A 16711-nucleotide genomic window follows, 5' to 3' on the forward strand; every position below is an offset into this window, starting at 1 on the left:
TCAAGCCTCCTTATGCAATCAGGAAGTAGCTGGAATAGAAGCTCCTCCCCCCTCAGTTCTCGAGGGACCTCCTCCACCGCACCCACTTGCTCATGAGCAGGGTCCCTGAAGAGGGACTGGAAAGGTGAGTGGAGAGGTGAGAGCGAGGTAAACTGGATGGTATAGCCAGAGACTACCATGTTCAAAACCCAGCGGTCTGATATTATGATAGTCCAGGCTGGGAGGACGAGGGTAAGGAGAGATGAAAGTAAGAGGGAGTCTGGCTCTGGGGTGACGGCTGGTAGGTTGTCCTCAGGCACACCTTCAAAAGTTCTGTTTTTCACCTTGGTGGTGGCAGCTCGAACCTGGTGCCTCTTGTAACCCCTATTCTTTCTTTTGTAGGGCTCTATGCGGGGCAGTTCCGTGAACCTCTGCAGCTGCTGTGGCCTGAAATGCTTCCTGGTGGATGATGGGATGGGTGTACAAGCCCAGGGATCACAGCATGGCCGCTGAGTCTTTCAGCCTGTGTAGCCTGATGTCAGTTTGGTTAGCGAACAGGGCTGTATCATCAAAGGAGAGGTCCTGTATGGATTACTGCACCTCCACTGAGAGGCCTGACGATTGGAGCCAAGAAGCCCTTCTCATTGAAACCGCCGATGCCATAGTCTTTGCTGCAGAATTGGCAGTATCTGAGGCTGCTTGAAGGAAGGCTCTAGCAACTGTTTTCCTTCCTCCAGGATGGACTCAAATTCTTGCTTGGAGGCCTGTGGCAGGGAGTTGGAGAATTTACCTAAAGACTGCCAGATGTTGAAGTGGTACCTTCCCAACAGTGCTTGTTGGTTGGACACACAGTTGTAGGCTTGCTGTTGAATAAACCTTATGTCCAAACAGATCAAGCTTTTTGGCCTCTTTATTCTTTGAGGAGTACCCATCTGGCCTTGTCATTCCCTTTCATTGGCAGCTGCTACTACCTACAACCCCTGGGAGGGATGAGCGTATAGGTATTCGAATCTCTTGGTAGACATAGTATTTATTTTCTGCCTGCTTGAATGTGAGGGGCAGAGAAATCGGAGTCTACCACAGTGCCTTTGCCAGCTTGACTACTCCCTCATACACTGGGAGAGCCACCCTGGATTAAGCCACCATAGCCAACATGCCAAATAGCTCATCAGCGGGTTCCTTCAACTCCTCCACCTTGAGATTTAGATTCACTCCCACATGCTTGAGCAGGTCCTGGTGGGCCTGAAAGTCATCTAGAGGGGACATGGAGGGTCCCACCACCACCTCATCAGGCGAGAAAAATGAGGAGCCTGGCAACTGTGGCCCTCTTCTTTGGCTGGCATAGTTTCCTCTGGGCTCTCAGTGGGTGCCCCTTCCTGGTTGGACTCCACATCCATGTCCGGTGCCATGTCTGGGGCCACCGAAGACCGTGGCATCAAGGCCCCTGTGAATGAGTGTGCTTGTGGGGCCATGGTTTGGAGGCCACTGACATTGAGGCCATAACTCCATTGGTGACATCATGGGGAAACTGGTAACTGGGTTCAAAGACTATCCCCTTGGTATGTCACCTCCTCTCCCTCCGAGTCAGAGGAGCCACTGGGTGACCATGGAGGCACCAACATCAATTGCCCCTCTGCGCTGTGCCATGTGCGTTGGTGCTCTGGTACTGGGGAATGGTGTCAGGAGTCTGGGTGCTGGGTGTCCTGCGGCTGACTTTTGTCTTTTGGCTTCCTGTAAGGGCTTGACGAGCAGGGCTGGAACTCGGGGGACCCACGATGGTAGCCCACAGAACAGTGCTGAAGCTCCAGGGATCGGTGCCATCACTCTGGACATCAGCACCGGGTATCTAGAGAACGAAGGCGGGAGCCTGACCTCTCATGACGTGGCTCTGGGGATCGGAGCCACAAGCCCGGCGACCGTTGGGGCGTTGAAGAGTAATGCCTTGGGGATGGAGATCACTGTCTTATTGGGGGCTTCCCCCTAGAAGAGCTCACAAAGGGTGTGGGTGCCAGTTCCCAGAGCACGGGCCTCCCATCCCTGGGTATTGGCAGCAGAGATCGCCAGAAGGTCCTTCGTTGCTTGAAAAGCTTCATGTGTAGTGGGCACCATCACGAGGGCCCTTGTTAGTCCCGGAGTTGGCAGTGGATCCAGGACCGGGCTTGAGGTCCAGACTGGCGTCGATCCCCTCTCAGGGCTTGCAGGGACGAGTAGTCCGACACGGGTCTCACCTGCACTCCCGGGCCCAGTCTACCTGTCTTCAGTGCTGGCAACCGCCCGTTTGGCATGCGCCTTCATCTCTTCTTCAGCACTGGAGATCTTGATTGGTGTCAGGAAGACAGCAGTGCTGGGGGAGCACTCCATGTCAAGGCCGATGTGCTTGGCGCCGAATCCAACCATTGTTCCAATATGGGTCTAAGAGCCGACTCCATTAGAAGAGCTCTAAATCTAATGTCCCGATCCTTCTTAGTTTGGGGTCGGAAATTCCTGAAGATCTTGCAGTTCTCCCACAAGTGAGCTTCTCCTAAGCACTTCAGGCAACTCTGGTGCGGGTCACTCAGTAGCATAGGCTTCTTGCAAGAAGCACAGGGCTTAAGACCCAGAGATTGGGGCATGCTCTGTCTCTGGGTCACTTACTAATCTATCAACTACTTCTAAAACCAACACTTAAAAAAATTGTATAGTAACTATATACACTAATAAGAAACCCACTAGGTTTGAAGAAACTTGCAGCAGCAAGAGAACATTCCATCACCATCACAGGCAGTAAGAAGAAAATGAGAGGGAGGGGGCTGGCAGCACCCTATATATGGGCATATTCTTGTGCTGCTGCTGAGGGTGCTAGAGGCAACCTACAGGTACCACTAGGGGAAAAATTTCCGGCACCGGGGCATGTGGTGCGCACACACACACCTATTTGGGAATGGACATGAGTAGGCACTCAAAGAAGAACAGTAGGTTCTTGGACAAACAGATTTGAGAGATCATTTAGCTTCACTGCAGCTTCTGCCAGTCTCTTTATCCTTTGTTGTAATGGGATGAATACTCCAGAATGAGTCTCCATATATAGGTCAATGTACTGTGTAGCAAGAGCATAAGGGGAAAGGCAATCATAACTCATGGTTTGTTTTTTTAATGTTGCTACAGATGAGTTTACACTATAGCATAGACCAGGATCACTTTTGCTACTGGGGCCTTATCCCATACAGAAAATGAGATTATGGAAGTAGTGTCAGGTTTTGGTTTGGTTTCTTTTGTTTTTAAAAGGCTACTTTTGTCATAAAGCTGTTCCATGGAATAACTCCAAGCAGATAAATGATTGATGTGTAGAGTTCACACTTCACTACGGGGCTACAAAACAGATCTTCAAACAACCCAAAGAGCCAGAGGCACTCGCAAAAGTCCTTTATGAATGAGCAGATGCATTAAACCTGCACTTAAATTTGGATCTGGGCCTTCCACTGGTATAGACCTAAGCAGAGCACAAACCTGCTAAACCAGGTTGTTTTTTCCTGTTATCTTTTCTCTAGAGTGCAAACTGCTGTGCTACAAGATCAGTTCCATATAAAAAATGCATCTAACAGGATCTAATAGGCTGTTTTTGTTCCTTTCACACCACACTTAAACAATCAATTGCTACAAAAACTCAATGTCATGGTTTTTAAAATATTTTATATGTTAAAAATACAGCAAAAATATTTCTTGTTCAAAGAGGAAAAAAATATACTGCATGACAACACCGTACTAGGTATGTTCAAAAGGTGTCTCTGCCTCCACAACTGTTCACTGGAGTGATTCAGATGGTTCAGAATTTGGCAACTAACCAGCTCCTTTTCAACTTCAGTCATTTATCAAAGCCAAGATCATACTGTGACAAGACAAAAGAGGAGGTCAGTGTATTACTGAAGCACGTGCAAATATGGGAGAATCTATAGTTTTAATCAGAGGGATGCACTTCATTTGCTTAAGCAGAACAGAGCACATAGCCACCTTCATCTTTATTATGAAGGCAAGATTTGTAGAGATTGTAGATCCCAGCATACAACATTCCATCTTGAAATAAGCAGGTGGCCATGTCACAGAACTCATTATGTTGTACCTTGGCCAACCCTATGGTAAGGTTTGCATTATGAGAGAGAGGTCTATTAAACCAAATTTGGTTCCCAAGCAGGTTCCTTATTGGATAGATATTAACCATCACTTTTTATTCTGGGTGTTAAGTCCACTTAGCACCCTGCATGCTGCTTGAAGTAGATTTTAGACTAAGATGCTTTGCCCAGATTTCCAAGATAAGGAAGGAATAAAAAAAATACATTAAAGTATGTTCAGGGGACAAGGCATGCATCTTTAAAAAAAAAAAGAAAAGAAAGAAAAGATGGACACGTGTAGTCCCTCCCAGTTCTTCCCAGTGTGCACAGGATAGCATCATTTAAAGGGACACTCAGGGAGTTTAGGTCTCATATTTATGTTTTGAAAAGTTTTCTATAAAACTTAAGATTAATAGAAATGTTTCTGTGGGGGGGAAAAATAGGTTTCATTATAGCCAGATATGAAAGAGAAACTAGACAGAAATGAAACTACCTAGTGCACTCCCATCTGAGCTGAAGTGAGAGGACCAGAGCAAATGTACTGGACATGACAAAAATTAAGTCAGATTTTTAAAATTTGTTTTAAAAATCTGAAGTGCTATCAGTAACAGGTAAATGAAGTAACACCACATTGGCCCTCATTCTGCCATTATTTACTTTCCTTTACATTTGAACTACAAAGCAAGTTAAGTGTTTGTACCCTTTGGTGCTCACATATGATGGATCAAGTTAACTGCAGAGTTTGTGCGTATTTGTTTTCAAAAGAGTGCAGCTTTCCCCTGCCCCCCATTAGAACTATGAAGTCTTGAGTCCCTTCTTTCCTGCATAATCTAGAATGTGACATCACAGTTAGAAGCTGGTGAATGAAGTGCTTATTTCCCCAATTTAAATCAATATTCTAGTTTAGAAAAGTTAGTCAGGCATGCCTGTTTACCCTCTCATAATTTATGAACAAGGTGATATCCAGTTACATTTAAAGGAAACAAATTAAAAATTAATTATGGGAAATATTTTGAAAGTGTAATCTGGGACTGACTACCATAAGATATTACTTGGGCAAAAAGCTTAATAGGATACAGAAGGAGGACAGATATGAATTTCAGCAGTTACACTAGCAGAATAAAGAGGATATGAAATGCTGATATAACAATTCCTTTGTTCCTATGCTGCACCAGATTTAAGACTAACCTGTAAAGGTACATGAAGAAACAAAGCAGGTGAAAGCCTAGTTTAATCATGGCTTCTTTCATGTGCGATTTCAACTGCCCTCGATTATGGATCTCTGTGGGGTCAAATACCCCCATGTTCCCACTTGGCACCATAATGAACCTGAAAGGTTTAAAAGAATAAAGTTAAAATTTTGATCATTAATGATAGTCTCAATATTCAAACAAATCTTACTGAAAAATACAAAGAAGGAAAGCAAAGACATTGCTCCCATTTTAAGAGTCATTTTCTAATTCAGTACAAAGCAGCTGTTTTAATAAATTTCAGGATATTGCATATCACCTAACCATTACATCCACAAATGAGAGTCGGGCAATTGGTGGCCATGGGAAAACTATACATATACCTACATTCACAGATTAAAATTCCAGTGGTAATAACTAATTCCATACCAGTTCTCTTACTGTTTGTAATCACCAAGATTTATGGAGGATGCTTCCAATGAAAGTGAGGTGGTGTGAATGTGAAGAGGCTTAAACCTAACACTCCAGTGGTTTTATTAGAATTCTAGGCAGAATTAGCATCTTCCATGACAAAACCAGATAGTTGTGCTGTTGACTAGCTGTGTTCTCCTGGTTAAGGCACAATTAGTGGGCTGTAGACAGTCTAGTTTCTAGTCCCACCTCTGCCACAAACATCCTGTGTGAGCTTGGACAAGAAACAAAGTCTCTGTGGTTTGGTTCTCCATCTGTAAAATGGGGATAATATTACCCTTCTTCTCAGGTGTGTGTGAGACACATTTGCTAACATATGGAGGGCTCTGATACTATAGTACTATAGAAATGCCTAGAAATAAAGAAAACAGTTTATGTAATAGAAAAGCAGGCAGGAATTAGAAGTGTTGTTGACCTCATTTTTCCCTGTAATGTAAAATTCTAGGTTTTATATTTCTTTATTACATAATCTAAAACTCAGATAATCATAATTTAATCCATTCTCTGTGAGGTAAAAGGTAGCAGTGCTCCAGAGGTGAAGCAAGTGAGAACAATGCTGGGGCAAGGAACATCACACTCCTACTTGTTTCTGAGAAGGTGCCATTTGATGTTTTGGACCAAGTTCTTCCCTTGGATGCTTGGATGTTATTTCAGTGCAAGTCAATAATGAGCATTTGAGGCCAGAATTTGGCCCTTTGCTGTATATAATGACAAAGTCCCACCTGTTGCAAAGATACAGTGCAGAATGTGGATGACATCTGACTAGCTATGCCAGAGTGTTCAAAGACAAAGTCACCTTTAATTATCCAAAAGGGTTGAAGGGGAATACACTAAACAAAGCACTGGTAAATATATATATATATATAGGGAACAATCTTGCACTCAGCAGTGAGACGGGAGAAAAGTGGACTCCATCTTCAGTTTCTGCAGTTCTAATGTAGTAGCTGGGTTCATGCTACCACTCAGAACTTGAGACAGAATGCCTGGCCTTCCATTTCCTAGGCAGGTAGAATCTGAAACCTGTGTGTTTGCTGGAGCAGATAGTCCATTTGTTTAAGAGTGGTAAATGCGTTAAAAAGTTATTCAGTGTGTAGTAAAAACTAGAAATTCTCCAAAGTTTCTTTAAACAGCTGAGAAATTGGAAAGACAGTTGATAAAAATTGAGGAATTCAAATATTTTTAGTTTGTGGTCTGAGCCAGGCATAGGGAGGCCCCAGGACAAAGAACAAACAAAATTGGAGACTCAGCTTAGTTAACAAAAAGCAAGAAATTCAGCACTGAAGAAAGCCACTAAAATAAATTTCAGCATCATGTGAATATCAAACAAGTACTTTCACCTCACATTACATTTCACCTGACAGTGTTTCCATTACAAGACCAGTCAGAATATGATCAAGACTGCAGTCTTCACCTCAAATGAGCCAATCAATATCCAATTTGGATAGCCCCTCAGCCCTACCTTCCTAGAAGTAACAGTAAGACTAGGTATGTATATTCCTATTAAGCTTCTGCTCTGAGCCCTCTTTTCCTGATCTCAGAAGTGTAAATCCAAAACAACCTTTGGTTACCTCTGAATACAGAGAAACACTACATGGTATCAAGAGACTTTCGCCCTTTACCTCACCAAAAATGGGGAAAAGATGTTGCCAGCAAAGAGAGAGACTAGTCATAGCACCAATAAGCCACGTAACGCGAGTAAATTCAACCGTAGTGCAGCCAGGACACAGAACAAAGGAAAGAAATCTACTCCATATTATTTCTCTGATTCACTTCATATGTGAATCGAAGTGCCACAAGGCAGATTAGGGCAGAGGAAATTCAGGTCCCATTAGAAAGAATTGGAAATAAAAGAATTTCAGTGTTTGAAGGCAAGTTTTTATTTTTGTTTAAGTTATTAAAGAATAGAGGTTAGCTAATTGTATTCTTTATTTTTACAAATAATACCTAACGTTACAGTAAGTGAAAGGCTGGAGACAAAAAGTTATTGTCCAGTTTACTTTGTGCTGCATCTTAATGAAATAAAGCAAAGAACATGAACTTTGCGTTCATCTGAAATGGTTCCACATAATGCCCCTTCCACAGGGAACATATTGCATCATTTTTTAAAACTGTTTAGCAGATGAATGCAACAAACTTCATTTCTTTATCTGCTTTGCCTATGAGGTAAATGTATGAACTCCTACCCTCCCTGTAGGGTTTGGGACACACAACAGAGGAAAGGATTCCGTTTTAATTAAGGCTTGTAGAATTTTGATTTATTTAGTTTGTTATTTGGAGTCAGTTTCTAAAGAAAACTACAGTAATTAGCTGACATACTAAGAGAGCTAAATAAATAAATATTTACTACTCAAACAATATATGTAGCAAAGAAGTTGCCAGCACTGTTCCTAGAAATTCAGATCAGTGCTTTACGACCTCCACTCACTGCATGGAGCTGCCATTTTAGGCTCATCATTTTGTATTACATTTCCCTACAGGGCACAAAGCCTTGAGGCAAATGAGGGCTGAGAGACTTCACCTCCCATTAGAATTCACTAGAAATTAAAGCATTTCAGTGTTGTTTTAAGGTAAGTTTCTTAATTCCTGTTTAAGTTTTAAATGGTCACTTACTAAAATTTAAAAAAAAATCACAATTTTTAAACCTATTGTTACAAGGAACATAACTGCCTATAATTGAAAGAGTAGAGAAAAAGTATTTTCTCCATTTTTCAAATTGTTTTACTTTGCCTCTGACAGACCTTTGCATGTAGTCACGCTCTGTGTGTCCCAAGTTGTTCCTGTGGGTCTTTCACACAGTAACAGGCAGGAGAAACATACCACTACCATCACCACCATGACAATAATTGGTAGAGTTACTCAGGCAGGTGTGGCACTTAAGACTACGTACATTTCACTTTTTTAAAGTGATTAGATTTCAAGTTAACTGTGCCCTTTTAAGTTGAAAAACTGGGTGCTGAAAGCAAAGTGTTAATACAAAAGCCCAAAATGATGCCTCATTTGAGAAAAAGCATCACTGCTATCCTGCAACAAGTTGAGGAACAGAGTTAAATGACCAGATATCTTACATATACCAGATAATCCTGAATAAGGAGATCTGGTAGGATTTCTAAATAACTGACCGCCTGGAATCATGGGAAACGCCCTCTCCACCCCCCCACCCCACCCCCTTGTTGCCTCAAGCATCAATGTTCCTGTAAAGTCTTCTCACATTCACCTCATTAAGTAGTATAGGCCTGCATCTGACTCCACTGGGCCACACTTGAATAACCCTATTCATGTCAGATCATCCCTTACTGTGGGAATACTTTCACTGAAGTCAATGAGACCACTTGTGGAGTAAGATGTTATCCAATATAAATATCAGAATTTGATTCACTGAACTCAGTGACAACTTCCATGCTATTTGTGTGGTAATTCTAAAAGACAGCATCTCAAAGAGTCATGTTTTTTACTCCCCAACTTTGTACATACGAACATTAACCTTGACTACCAGCCTCTTAAACAGAGCTCAGTTTTGCTAAGATCATAATGAAGCTGAGAAGCCTTCTTCAGTCATTTAATTGTTTTGTACTCTACACAGCTCTGATAGCGTGGCATCATTCAAACTCCAACAGGGTGCAATAATGTTGTTGTGTAGGCCAGAACTCAGTTTCTGAAATGCCATTAGCTCAGAAAGAAAATTTTGATTAATCTTTCTGACATTAGCAGTTTAGAGTTCATGCTTAGAGTCCTGCACAGATACAAAATTTGTATCCGCATGATACACAATCTGTAAACATGGTCTGCAGATAGAAAGCAGATATCCAGAGATTTGCAGGATTCATGCTCATAAATGGATTATGATTTAATATTTAATCCTAGTTTCATGAATGGTAACTCCCACAACTCTCCCTTAAGTGTATTCCAACAGACCCTTGAATTTTTTGTTGTTCATCTCAACACAAGACTTCCTGCACATACAGACAGTGTCTGGGACCATATCTGGGTTCTATCCCTAGCTATACCACGCTTCCTGTGTGACACTGGACAAGTAATTTACTTCTCTGCACTTCAGTTTCCTAACCTGCAAAATGAGACAGTTACCTACTGACAGGGGTGTTGGGTATATTTATTAGTGTTTGTAAAGCATGCCAAGATTCTGAGATGGAAGGTGGTATTAAAAACGAAGTTTGTAATTCTGACCTATAGGGGAAGGTGAGGTGCAGGACTGTATTGTTACATTAAAATGTCATACACACTGTAAATTAAAATAGAAAAACAATATTTGATATTTTTGTGTTCAAAATGTCTATTACTTCTGGGTGTCTGACATTTTATAATTAAACTTGAAATCTGACAATTCAAAATGGCCTCTGAGAATTGTTTCTTTTATTAAAGGTGGAGGAGGGCAGGCAATGTTTTGCTCTCTCTGACCTCTGCTAGCCAACGAGGAGTGACACTGATGGGCTACTTTAAGTTCTCTGCCAGAGATTGGGGCACTACAAATATCTTTGAGTTATTCAAAGGGGAAATAAATAGGAAGGATTTCCAAGACCCTGAGGAACCCCTAGTAAGTCTTGCAAGAAAAATACAACCTCTCTGCAGAAAGAGTCCAACCCAAATTAGTCACTAAAACCTCAAGTTACCCTTGACAGCAGTTACTAAGATAAAGTCTTTTTGTGCAATTTAGTTGTGTTTATGTAGCATCTTGCCTCCGTACCGCAAGACACTTCACAACCAAACATAGGCTACATATACAGATATAAGGGAGGCATACAAGTAAGCATTTCATGCTACTCAAACTCAGAGATGCTATGGACTGAGTGGCAGCTTTCTCTGAGCCAAGGGTAGCAACAAATGAGTATGACTTGTCTAAAAACAACTCACAAGCATAATTACTCTGACTTATCTTTTCATGACAATTTGGAGTTGCTTCTCTGAGTTAAACAACAACATATACAGCTAAATAATAAGCTTTTGGTCTTTTGGCCACATGCACTTTATCTTAAAGGTAGCTTCTGGAAGAAGGCTCGGGGAAATTTGCCAACGATCTTGCGCATGTGCTTCATTAATACGGTAACATTAGTGTACACTCTCTCTATACAGCAAGAGAACAAGTGCGAAACAAACAGGTCCCTGTCCTAAGACTGTCCAAAGATGCAGCAATACCAACACAGACCACACAGAATGAAGAGAGGGTTTTATGCTATAGGTGTGATTTAAATAAAAAGTTAGATAGGGGTAGACAGAAACTGAGACATGATATGAAAGGCAGTTCAAGGCACAAAGAGCAGCACAGATGGCACAAAAATTGAGACTGGACAATGAAGATGAAGAAAGCAATGCACAGGAAGTTTGAACAGAGGCAGAGAGAAGGAAAGAGCCATAATCAAGTGTAGCATCTAGGGGATCGTCTGTACAATCTTTGAATTGTTATAAACAATACTGGTTTAGAAATTAAAGCAATACAACTTCCTTGCATGGACACTTATACCTAAAGGTATCAATATCAGTGCAGCTTATTCCTGTAAATTTTATACCAGTACAACTACATCCACGACAGAGGATGTACCACTATACCCATATAGTTACAGCATTACGAAGAACTGTCTTTACACCATGTCTTGGTGAGATTTTAAAGTGAGCAGTGAAACCTGAAAGGTGGAAACTAACAAGGACATGGGATAAGACAGATGATCCAGAGCAAAAAGAGGAAACAAATCTTAGCACCAATGCTTTCAGTCCTTAACCCCCATTAACATGCTACTATTTTCAAAGGATTAACCCTTGAAAATTTGAGGCTGACTCCAAATATCAAGATGCGTTATCATTATAAGTGTTACAACAAAAAGAGACTGAAGAATCTCAAGCTCTCAAACTCTGTTGCAATTTCAGCTAAAAGCACAGGACAGGCCAATTTTCTAATCTTTTAGGCTACATGGGCAATTTAAAAAAGTCAGATTTGTGAACAGTTTCAAAAGCACCTGCAGTGAATTAACAACTCAAGGTTATAAATTAAATATGCAGTCACAACGTATCAGTAAATCATACTGTTTATCTTCAAATTAAATTTTGAAAGTAGTGAAATTTCAGGAAGACAAGAAAATGAAATCCTGTGCACTTACCTATATATATTCCAGGTTGCTACCGGCAAATTGAGAAGGAAGATGAACCAGTGCAATGAAATAAGCATTAATACAGTGACAATAGTATGGCCAATCAATTCTGGGACCACCCACTGCAAAAAAGGAAATATCACAGAAGTTTAAACATTTACACAGAGAGTGCCCCCTAAAGTCACCAACCCTCAGTCTAGTTATGTCAAAACCTACATGTGTGTACAGGGTAGACAAAACTGATTATTAAAAAAATTAAATTTAAATCAGATTTTTGATTTAGAATCAAATGGGTTGGTTTTTTATAAGGACAAATGTATTTAAAATTAAATTCGCAATTATGACAAACGATGTGAAGGTCTACATTTGCTAAAATCTATTAAAATCATATGTTAAATAAAAAAGAATAATATTAGGCAGCTCATGTTTGCTGCCAAAGTTTTAAAGAAAAACCAAAGTACTGAACTGGTGGAAGTCACTGGTTAACCACCTGGAAGCAAAGTTTGTTAAAGTACTAAACCAGCTTTTGACAGCATTAACTTCTTCTGCAGGTGCAGAGAAAGTTTTCTTTATTTCTGTTTATTCAACTAGTTCACTTCAATGACTACTTCATTCAAAGTTGAGAAATCAATTGTGAGTAGAAAAGCTCATTTTCCTCTTCCAATATATGAATAAAAACTAGGTGCAAGAGGATGAGATCTACTAATTCTAAAATCTTGAAAGACATGGTGACCAGAAAAAATCACTTCAATTCACTAACTACAGAGAATACTCCTTTGGTAAGTAAATCAGTTAGTTTAAGATGCTAAACATGTTATAATAAGAAAAAAAGTTTATGTATCCAGCACATTTAAGATAATTTTTTATTAGTTAAATAAAACTAAAATGCTTTTTTTCAGCATCTGTAGTTTAATTCCAATTTCCATCCACGTAGAACTTGATATAACTCACAAGTAAAAAAAAAAAAAAAAAAAAAAAAAAAATATCTATTAAATAATAAATGCATTGTTCCTCATTTTCTATTATGCAAAGGAAAAATTAAGAAACTGAACATATACATATGTTAAACTGTATAATTGTTTAAATATATGTAATATAGACAATAGTGTAGCCTCTTGGTTAGCAAAAAGAAATAATCTAGGGTAAAGACTATATTTAGTTGGTAACCATTCAAACATCTTGATTTCCAATCAATGAGAATCAACTTTTCTTTAGGAAAGAAACTAAAACTCACAGATGGAAACATTAAAATCAATTACTTATTTAAAATCAAGATCTCCTGCAGGGAGATTTAAAACATGATTAAAATATTATTTAAATCAAAGTAATTTAAATCACAATTTACCCTATTTGTCTAGAGAAATAATTCTAGAAACCTCCCCCCACTGTATGAGAGATGTATGTATATGCCTCCTGTAATCCAGATATCATGGTGATGAGCCAGAGAGAAAGAGCCTATAGCATCAACTATGTGAATCGCTTCACTTCCACTGAAATGGAACTTCCAACTTCTGAGGTGAAATACAGTAGCTGTTTAAACACAACTACACTACAAAACAATTTAAGACAAAGTGAAGAATGCTGCATTCAGTTGCAACAACTGCAGGAAACATGGGATTTAGGTAGGTAGAACGTAATGAAATCTGGACAGGACATGAGCTCACAAACCCACTTTTTTAGTAAAAGTTCCATAGGATGTTTAACAGTCAGGTTCTTCATTTTACATTTTATCAGTTTGATAAAAAGTTTTACTCAGCAAAATGATCCCCTTAGTTGTCCAGTCAAATCATTTCACCAGAAGTGTAATCTTCACCCATTTAACTCTTAGAAAAAAAAAATAGCAAGCAGAAGAGACACATTCCATTGATCTTAAATAGATTTATCTAAATTAGTAACTTTGTTTGATTTTCTTCTATGATTTAATATTTGAAAATGTTTACTATGAAATAATTGTAAAGTTATCCCAGATTCCTTACTTAGAGTTCCATCAGCTTTTGCGTTAAAAAAAACACCACATGCACAAGGTATCAGTGACATCTGTTAAATAAATGACTGTTGGTCATATGAGAAAGATTCATTATGAGTTGGAGGGAGGGAAAGGTATGGGGAAAGAAAAGGTAACACCAACCACCATTCTGATAGACTGCACTCCCTATTGTTTCTAGTGCTAGAACACAGGACGTCCTAAGTTTTATCAACAGAAGATTTCTTACTTTATTTAGTTTTGAGCAGCAAGATCTTGCATTAATATAGTCACATTCCAAATCTGATAGTGTTATTATCTGAAGTCCAAGATAAGGAACATTTTTTTTGTCATACAGTAATTCAAAGCTATATTTTAACTCTCTTACAGTAGTTAGGCACATATTTACTATAGGACAGAGAAGTTAAAGCTTTAGGATACATTTCAAGACCTTTTTCGTTACAGCAACATTGTCAAAGTTAAATGGAATTTAACTCACATGTGATGTAGTAAAGAGAATATAATAGCACAATACATGTGAGAGGAGAAGATGTGCAACATAGCCATGTCAGCACACAAGTGATCTCACAAATTTTTATTTTTATTTTTTTAAACCAGTGTCTGTTGGCCAAGTGCTTCAACACACTGAACACAGATTAGAGAACTGGAGAGCTTGTTTATTTCTCAAAGCAGTTTCTGTTCCTGGGCCTTATCCTACAACCCTTATTTATGCAAGTGATCTCTCGGACATCAATAGAATTTAGCCCCTTACTACACTTAGACGTTTATAGCTGGAGACATAAATACTGTATTTAACTCACTGAGGATATTACCATCAGACAGAAGTACTGAGAGTTATAATTTGCTGAAATCTGCAAGTGCTTTGAGATTCCCCGATGCAAAGTGCTAGAAAAATGCAAACTAATGTTTATTTTATAAATATAATTATAAATAGAAACTAGGGTGATGTATTGTAGTAATTATACACTTCAAAAGTGTACACTACAAGAAAAATAAGAGGTACTTTTAATATCACAACTGTTACTTAAAGGTAACCTTGTGAAGGAAGAAAAATGTGCACTTTTTCTGTTCTTTATTACATACAAAGTATGTATCAAGCATAGAAAGATTTAAAAGATTAGTTCTACTTTTTTAACATTAACAACAGTATCAGGTTTCTCTATGTTCTGTTGGAGAACAAGAGGGATGCTATCCCAAGAAACTGATTCCAGAAGAGAGAAGGGATTTTTAGTCAGAAAAATTCTCTTTGAAAAAAGATCCCGCACCCCACTCCTCTTCAAATGAGGTGTACAAAAGGTCACAATCTAGTTCTCCAGCAAAAACAAGACAACCCTTGATATTCCTGATGTTTCTAAGGTAAATCAAAACCAGAAATCCTTTAAAAACAAAAGCCTTGAGATCATCTTTTTGTGTTATGATGAAACAGAAAAAGAGATTTTGATAAAGCCCCAGTGCCCTTTGTATCCTAACACTGCCATAAAACAATAAAATCGATTAGCAAAACAGTGTGTAAGGAGAATTACAAAGGTTATTCAACCAGGAACTCATATCATACTAACCGCAAGAATACATTTCCAAGAGAATAAGACATCCCAAGAATGCAGAGAACATTAGATTACAAAGGTTTCTCAATTTTTAGATGTTTTTGAGATTTAAAAAAATACTTTTACGCACCTCCCCTCCCCCAAATCCCATATGAAGGCCAAACAGATCAATATAATATGAACTATATGGAAGCAGCACAGTGTGCTTTTCCTTATATGGACTATGAGTGTAAGCAACACATTGCAAATAATATAAATTCTGTATTTAGAGGATTGGACACTGCATGCCTTCATTACTGAGCCATGTTTTTGCACAATCATTAGCGTTAGAAAGAATGTTTTCACATTAACAGCCTATTCCTTTCCTGCCTTTTAAAGTGAGTCCTAGCTACATTCTCCAACTTCTTTTTTACCAAAGTGGTTTCAGAAGAAACTAATGGCTGACAAAAATTCACAAGTATTTTGAATGCTCATGTATCTAGGGAGATAATTCTGTAAAGAGCAGCACTCAAGTCGACATCCAAGTATGTGATTTGTACATTTACTACTGGTGACTATCAGAATCTTATGCACCTACATGGTGTACCATTAGACAGTTATACCATATGTGCTTCATCATGATGAAATTGGAACAGAACCAAAATCTGCTTATGACAAAGGAACCTCCATATTTATTGTACAGATTTTTTTTTAAAAACCTTAAGTAATTGTTCTTCATCCTCCAATTAAAAAAGAGGGCCACCAGAACACGCCCCAAAATACAGAGAAATTCACACACGTGACTTTACAGCACAGTATTCATCCAATTAACACAAGCGCTAACAAAAACTATACCTGAGGCCCCCAACGAGATTTTTTTGGGGGGAGGGGGGAAGAAGAAAAAAAAAAGGATTTGACAAAACCGAACATCCACGGAAGGGCTTTCGACTTTTAAAACAGCATTTCAATGAAATCAGGCCCTTCGGCTTAAACACGCCCCTGCAGAATTAGGAGGCACTTACCTCCCAGCCCCCTGCGAATCCCCAGCCCCTGGTATCGCGCCAGCCCCGGGAGCGTCCCCGCCCCGGCTCCTCACTCTACCGGGCCCCCGGGCGTAGCCCCCCAGCCCCTGTCCCGAGTTACCGCCCCACAGCCCCGCATCCAGCCAGTGCGTCCCCGGCTCTACCCCGGCCCCGGCCCCGGCCCCGGCCCCGCTCCTTGGCCTGGAGGATACGAAATAAACGGAGAGGAAGATCAGGGCGCAGCAATCAATGAGCGAGAAAATGAATACGACGGACTCCATACCGCCGCCGCCACCCGCCCTTCCCGTCCCGTCCCGTCCCGTCCCGGCCACCGTACACGGCCGTTTCCGGCTCTCTTCCTC

General features: G+C 39.9%; 1 protein-coding gene across 2 annotated transcripts; it reads right to left on the reverse strand.

The window, feature by feature from the left end:
- Positions 1-3628: 3628 nt before the first annotated feature.
- Positions 3629-16693, reverse strand: CNIH4 (cornichon family member 4). Of its 2 annotated transcripts, XM_067564884.1 has the most exons (5): positions 16562-16693; positions 14034-14102; positions 11830-11942; positions 5253-5393; positions 3629-3844 (listed from the first exon to the last, which is right to left on the reverse strand). In XM_067564884.1, the coding sequence occupies exons 1-5, from the start codon at positions 16628-16630 to the stop codon at positions 3817-3819; spliced, it is 420 nt and encodes a 139-aa protein (XP_067420985.1). In that variant the 5' UTR covers positions 16631-16693; the 3' UTR covers positions 3629-3816. The 2 variants fall into 2 exon arrangements, with proteins under 2 accessions (XP_067420985.1, XP_067420986.1); XM_067564885.1 differs by lacking the exons at positions 14034-14102; positions 16562-16693 and adding an exon at positions 16183-16271.
- Positions 16694-16711: the final 18 nt, after the last annotated feature.

The sequence above is a fragment of the Emydura macquarii genome, unplaced genomic scaffold, assembly GCF_026122565.2.
Source record: "Emydura macquarii macquarii isolate MOO-44397 ecotype Brisbane River unplaced genomic scaffold, CSIRO-AGI_Emac_v2 contig_2676, whole genome shotgun sequence".
Classification (NCBI taxonomy): domain Eukaryota; kingdom Metazoa; phylum Chordata; order Testudines; family Chelidae; genus Emydura; species Emydura macquarii.

What these genes read in the sequence shown, in the direction of transcription:
- CNIH4 (XM_067564884.1), bottom strand. Translation starts at nt 16,630, where the DNA reads ATGGAGTCCGTCGTATTCATTTTCTCGCTCATTGATTGCTGCGCCCTG. An exon ending in TCTTCCTCTCCGTTTATTTC is followed by an intron (nt 14,103 to 16,561) that starts GTATCCTCCAGG and finishes CTTGGACTTCAG; the next exon opens with ATAATAACACTATCAGATTT. An exon ending in GCAACCTGGAATATATATAG is followed by an intron (nt 5,394 to 11,829) that starts GTAAGTGCACAG and finishes TAAACCTTTCAG; the next exon opens with GTTCATTATGGTGCCAAGTG.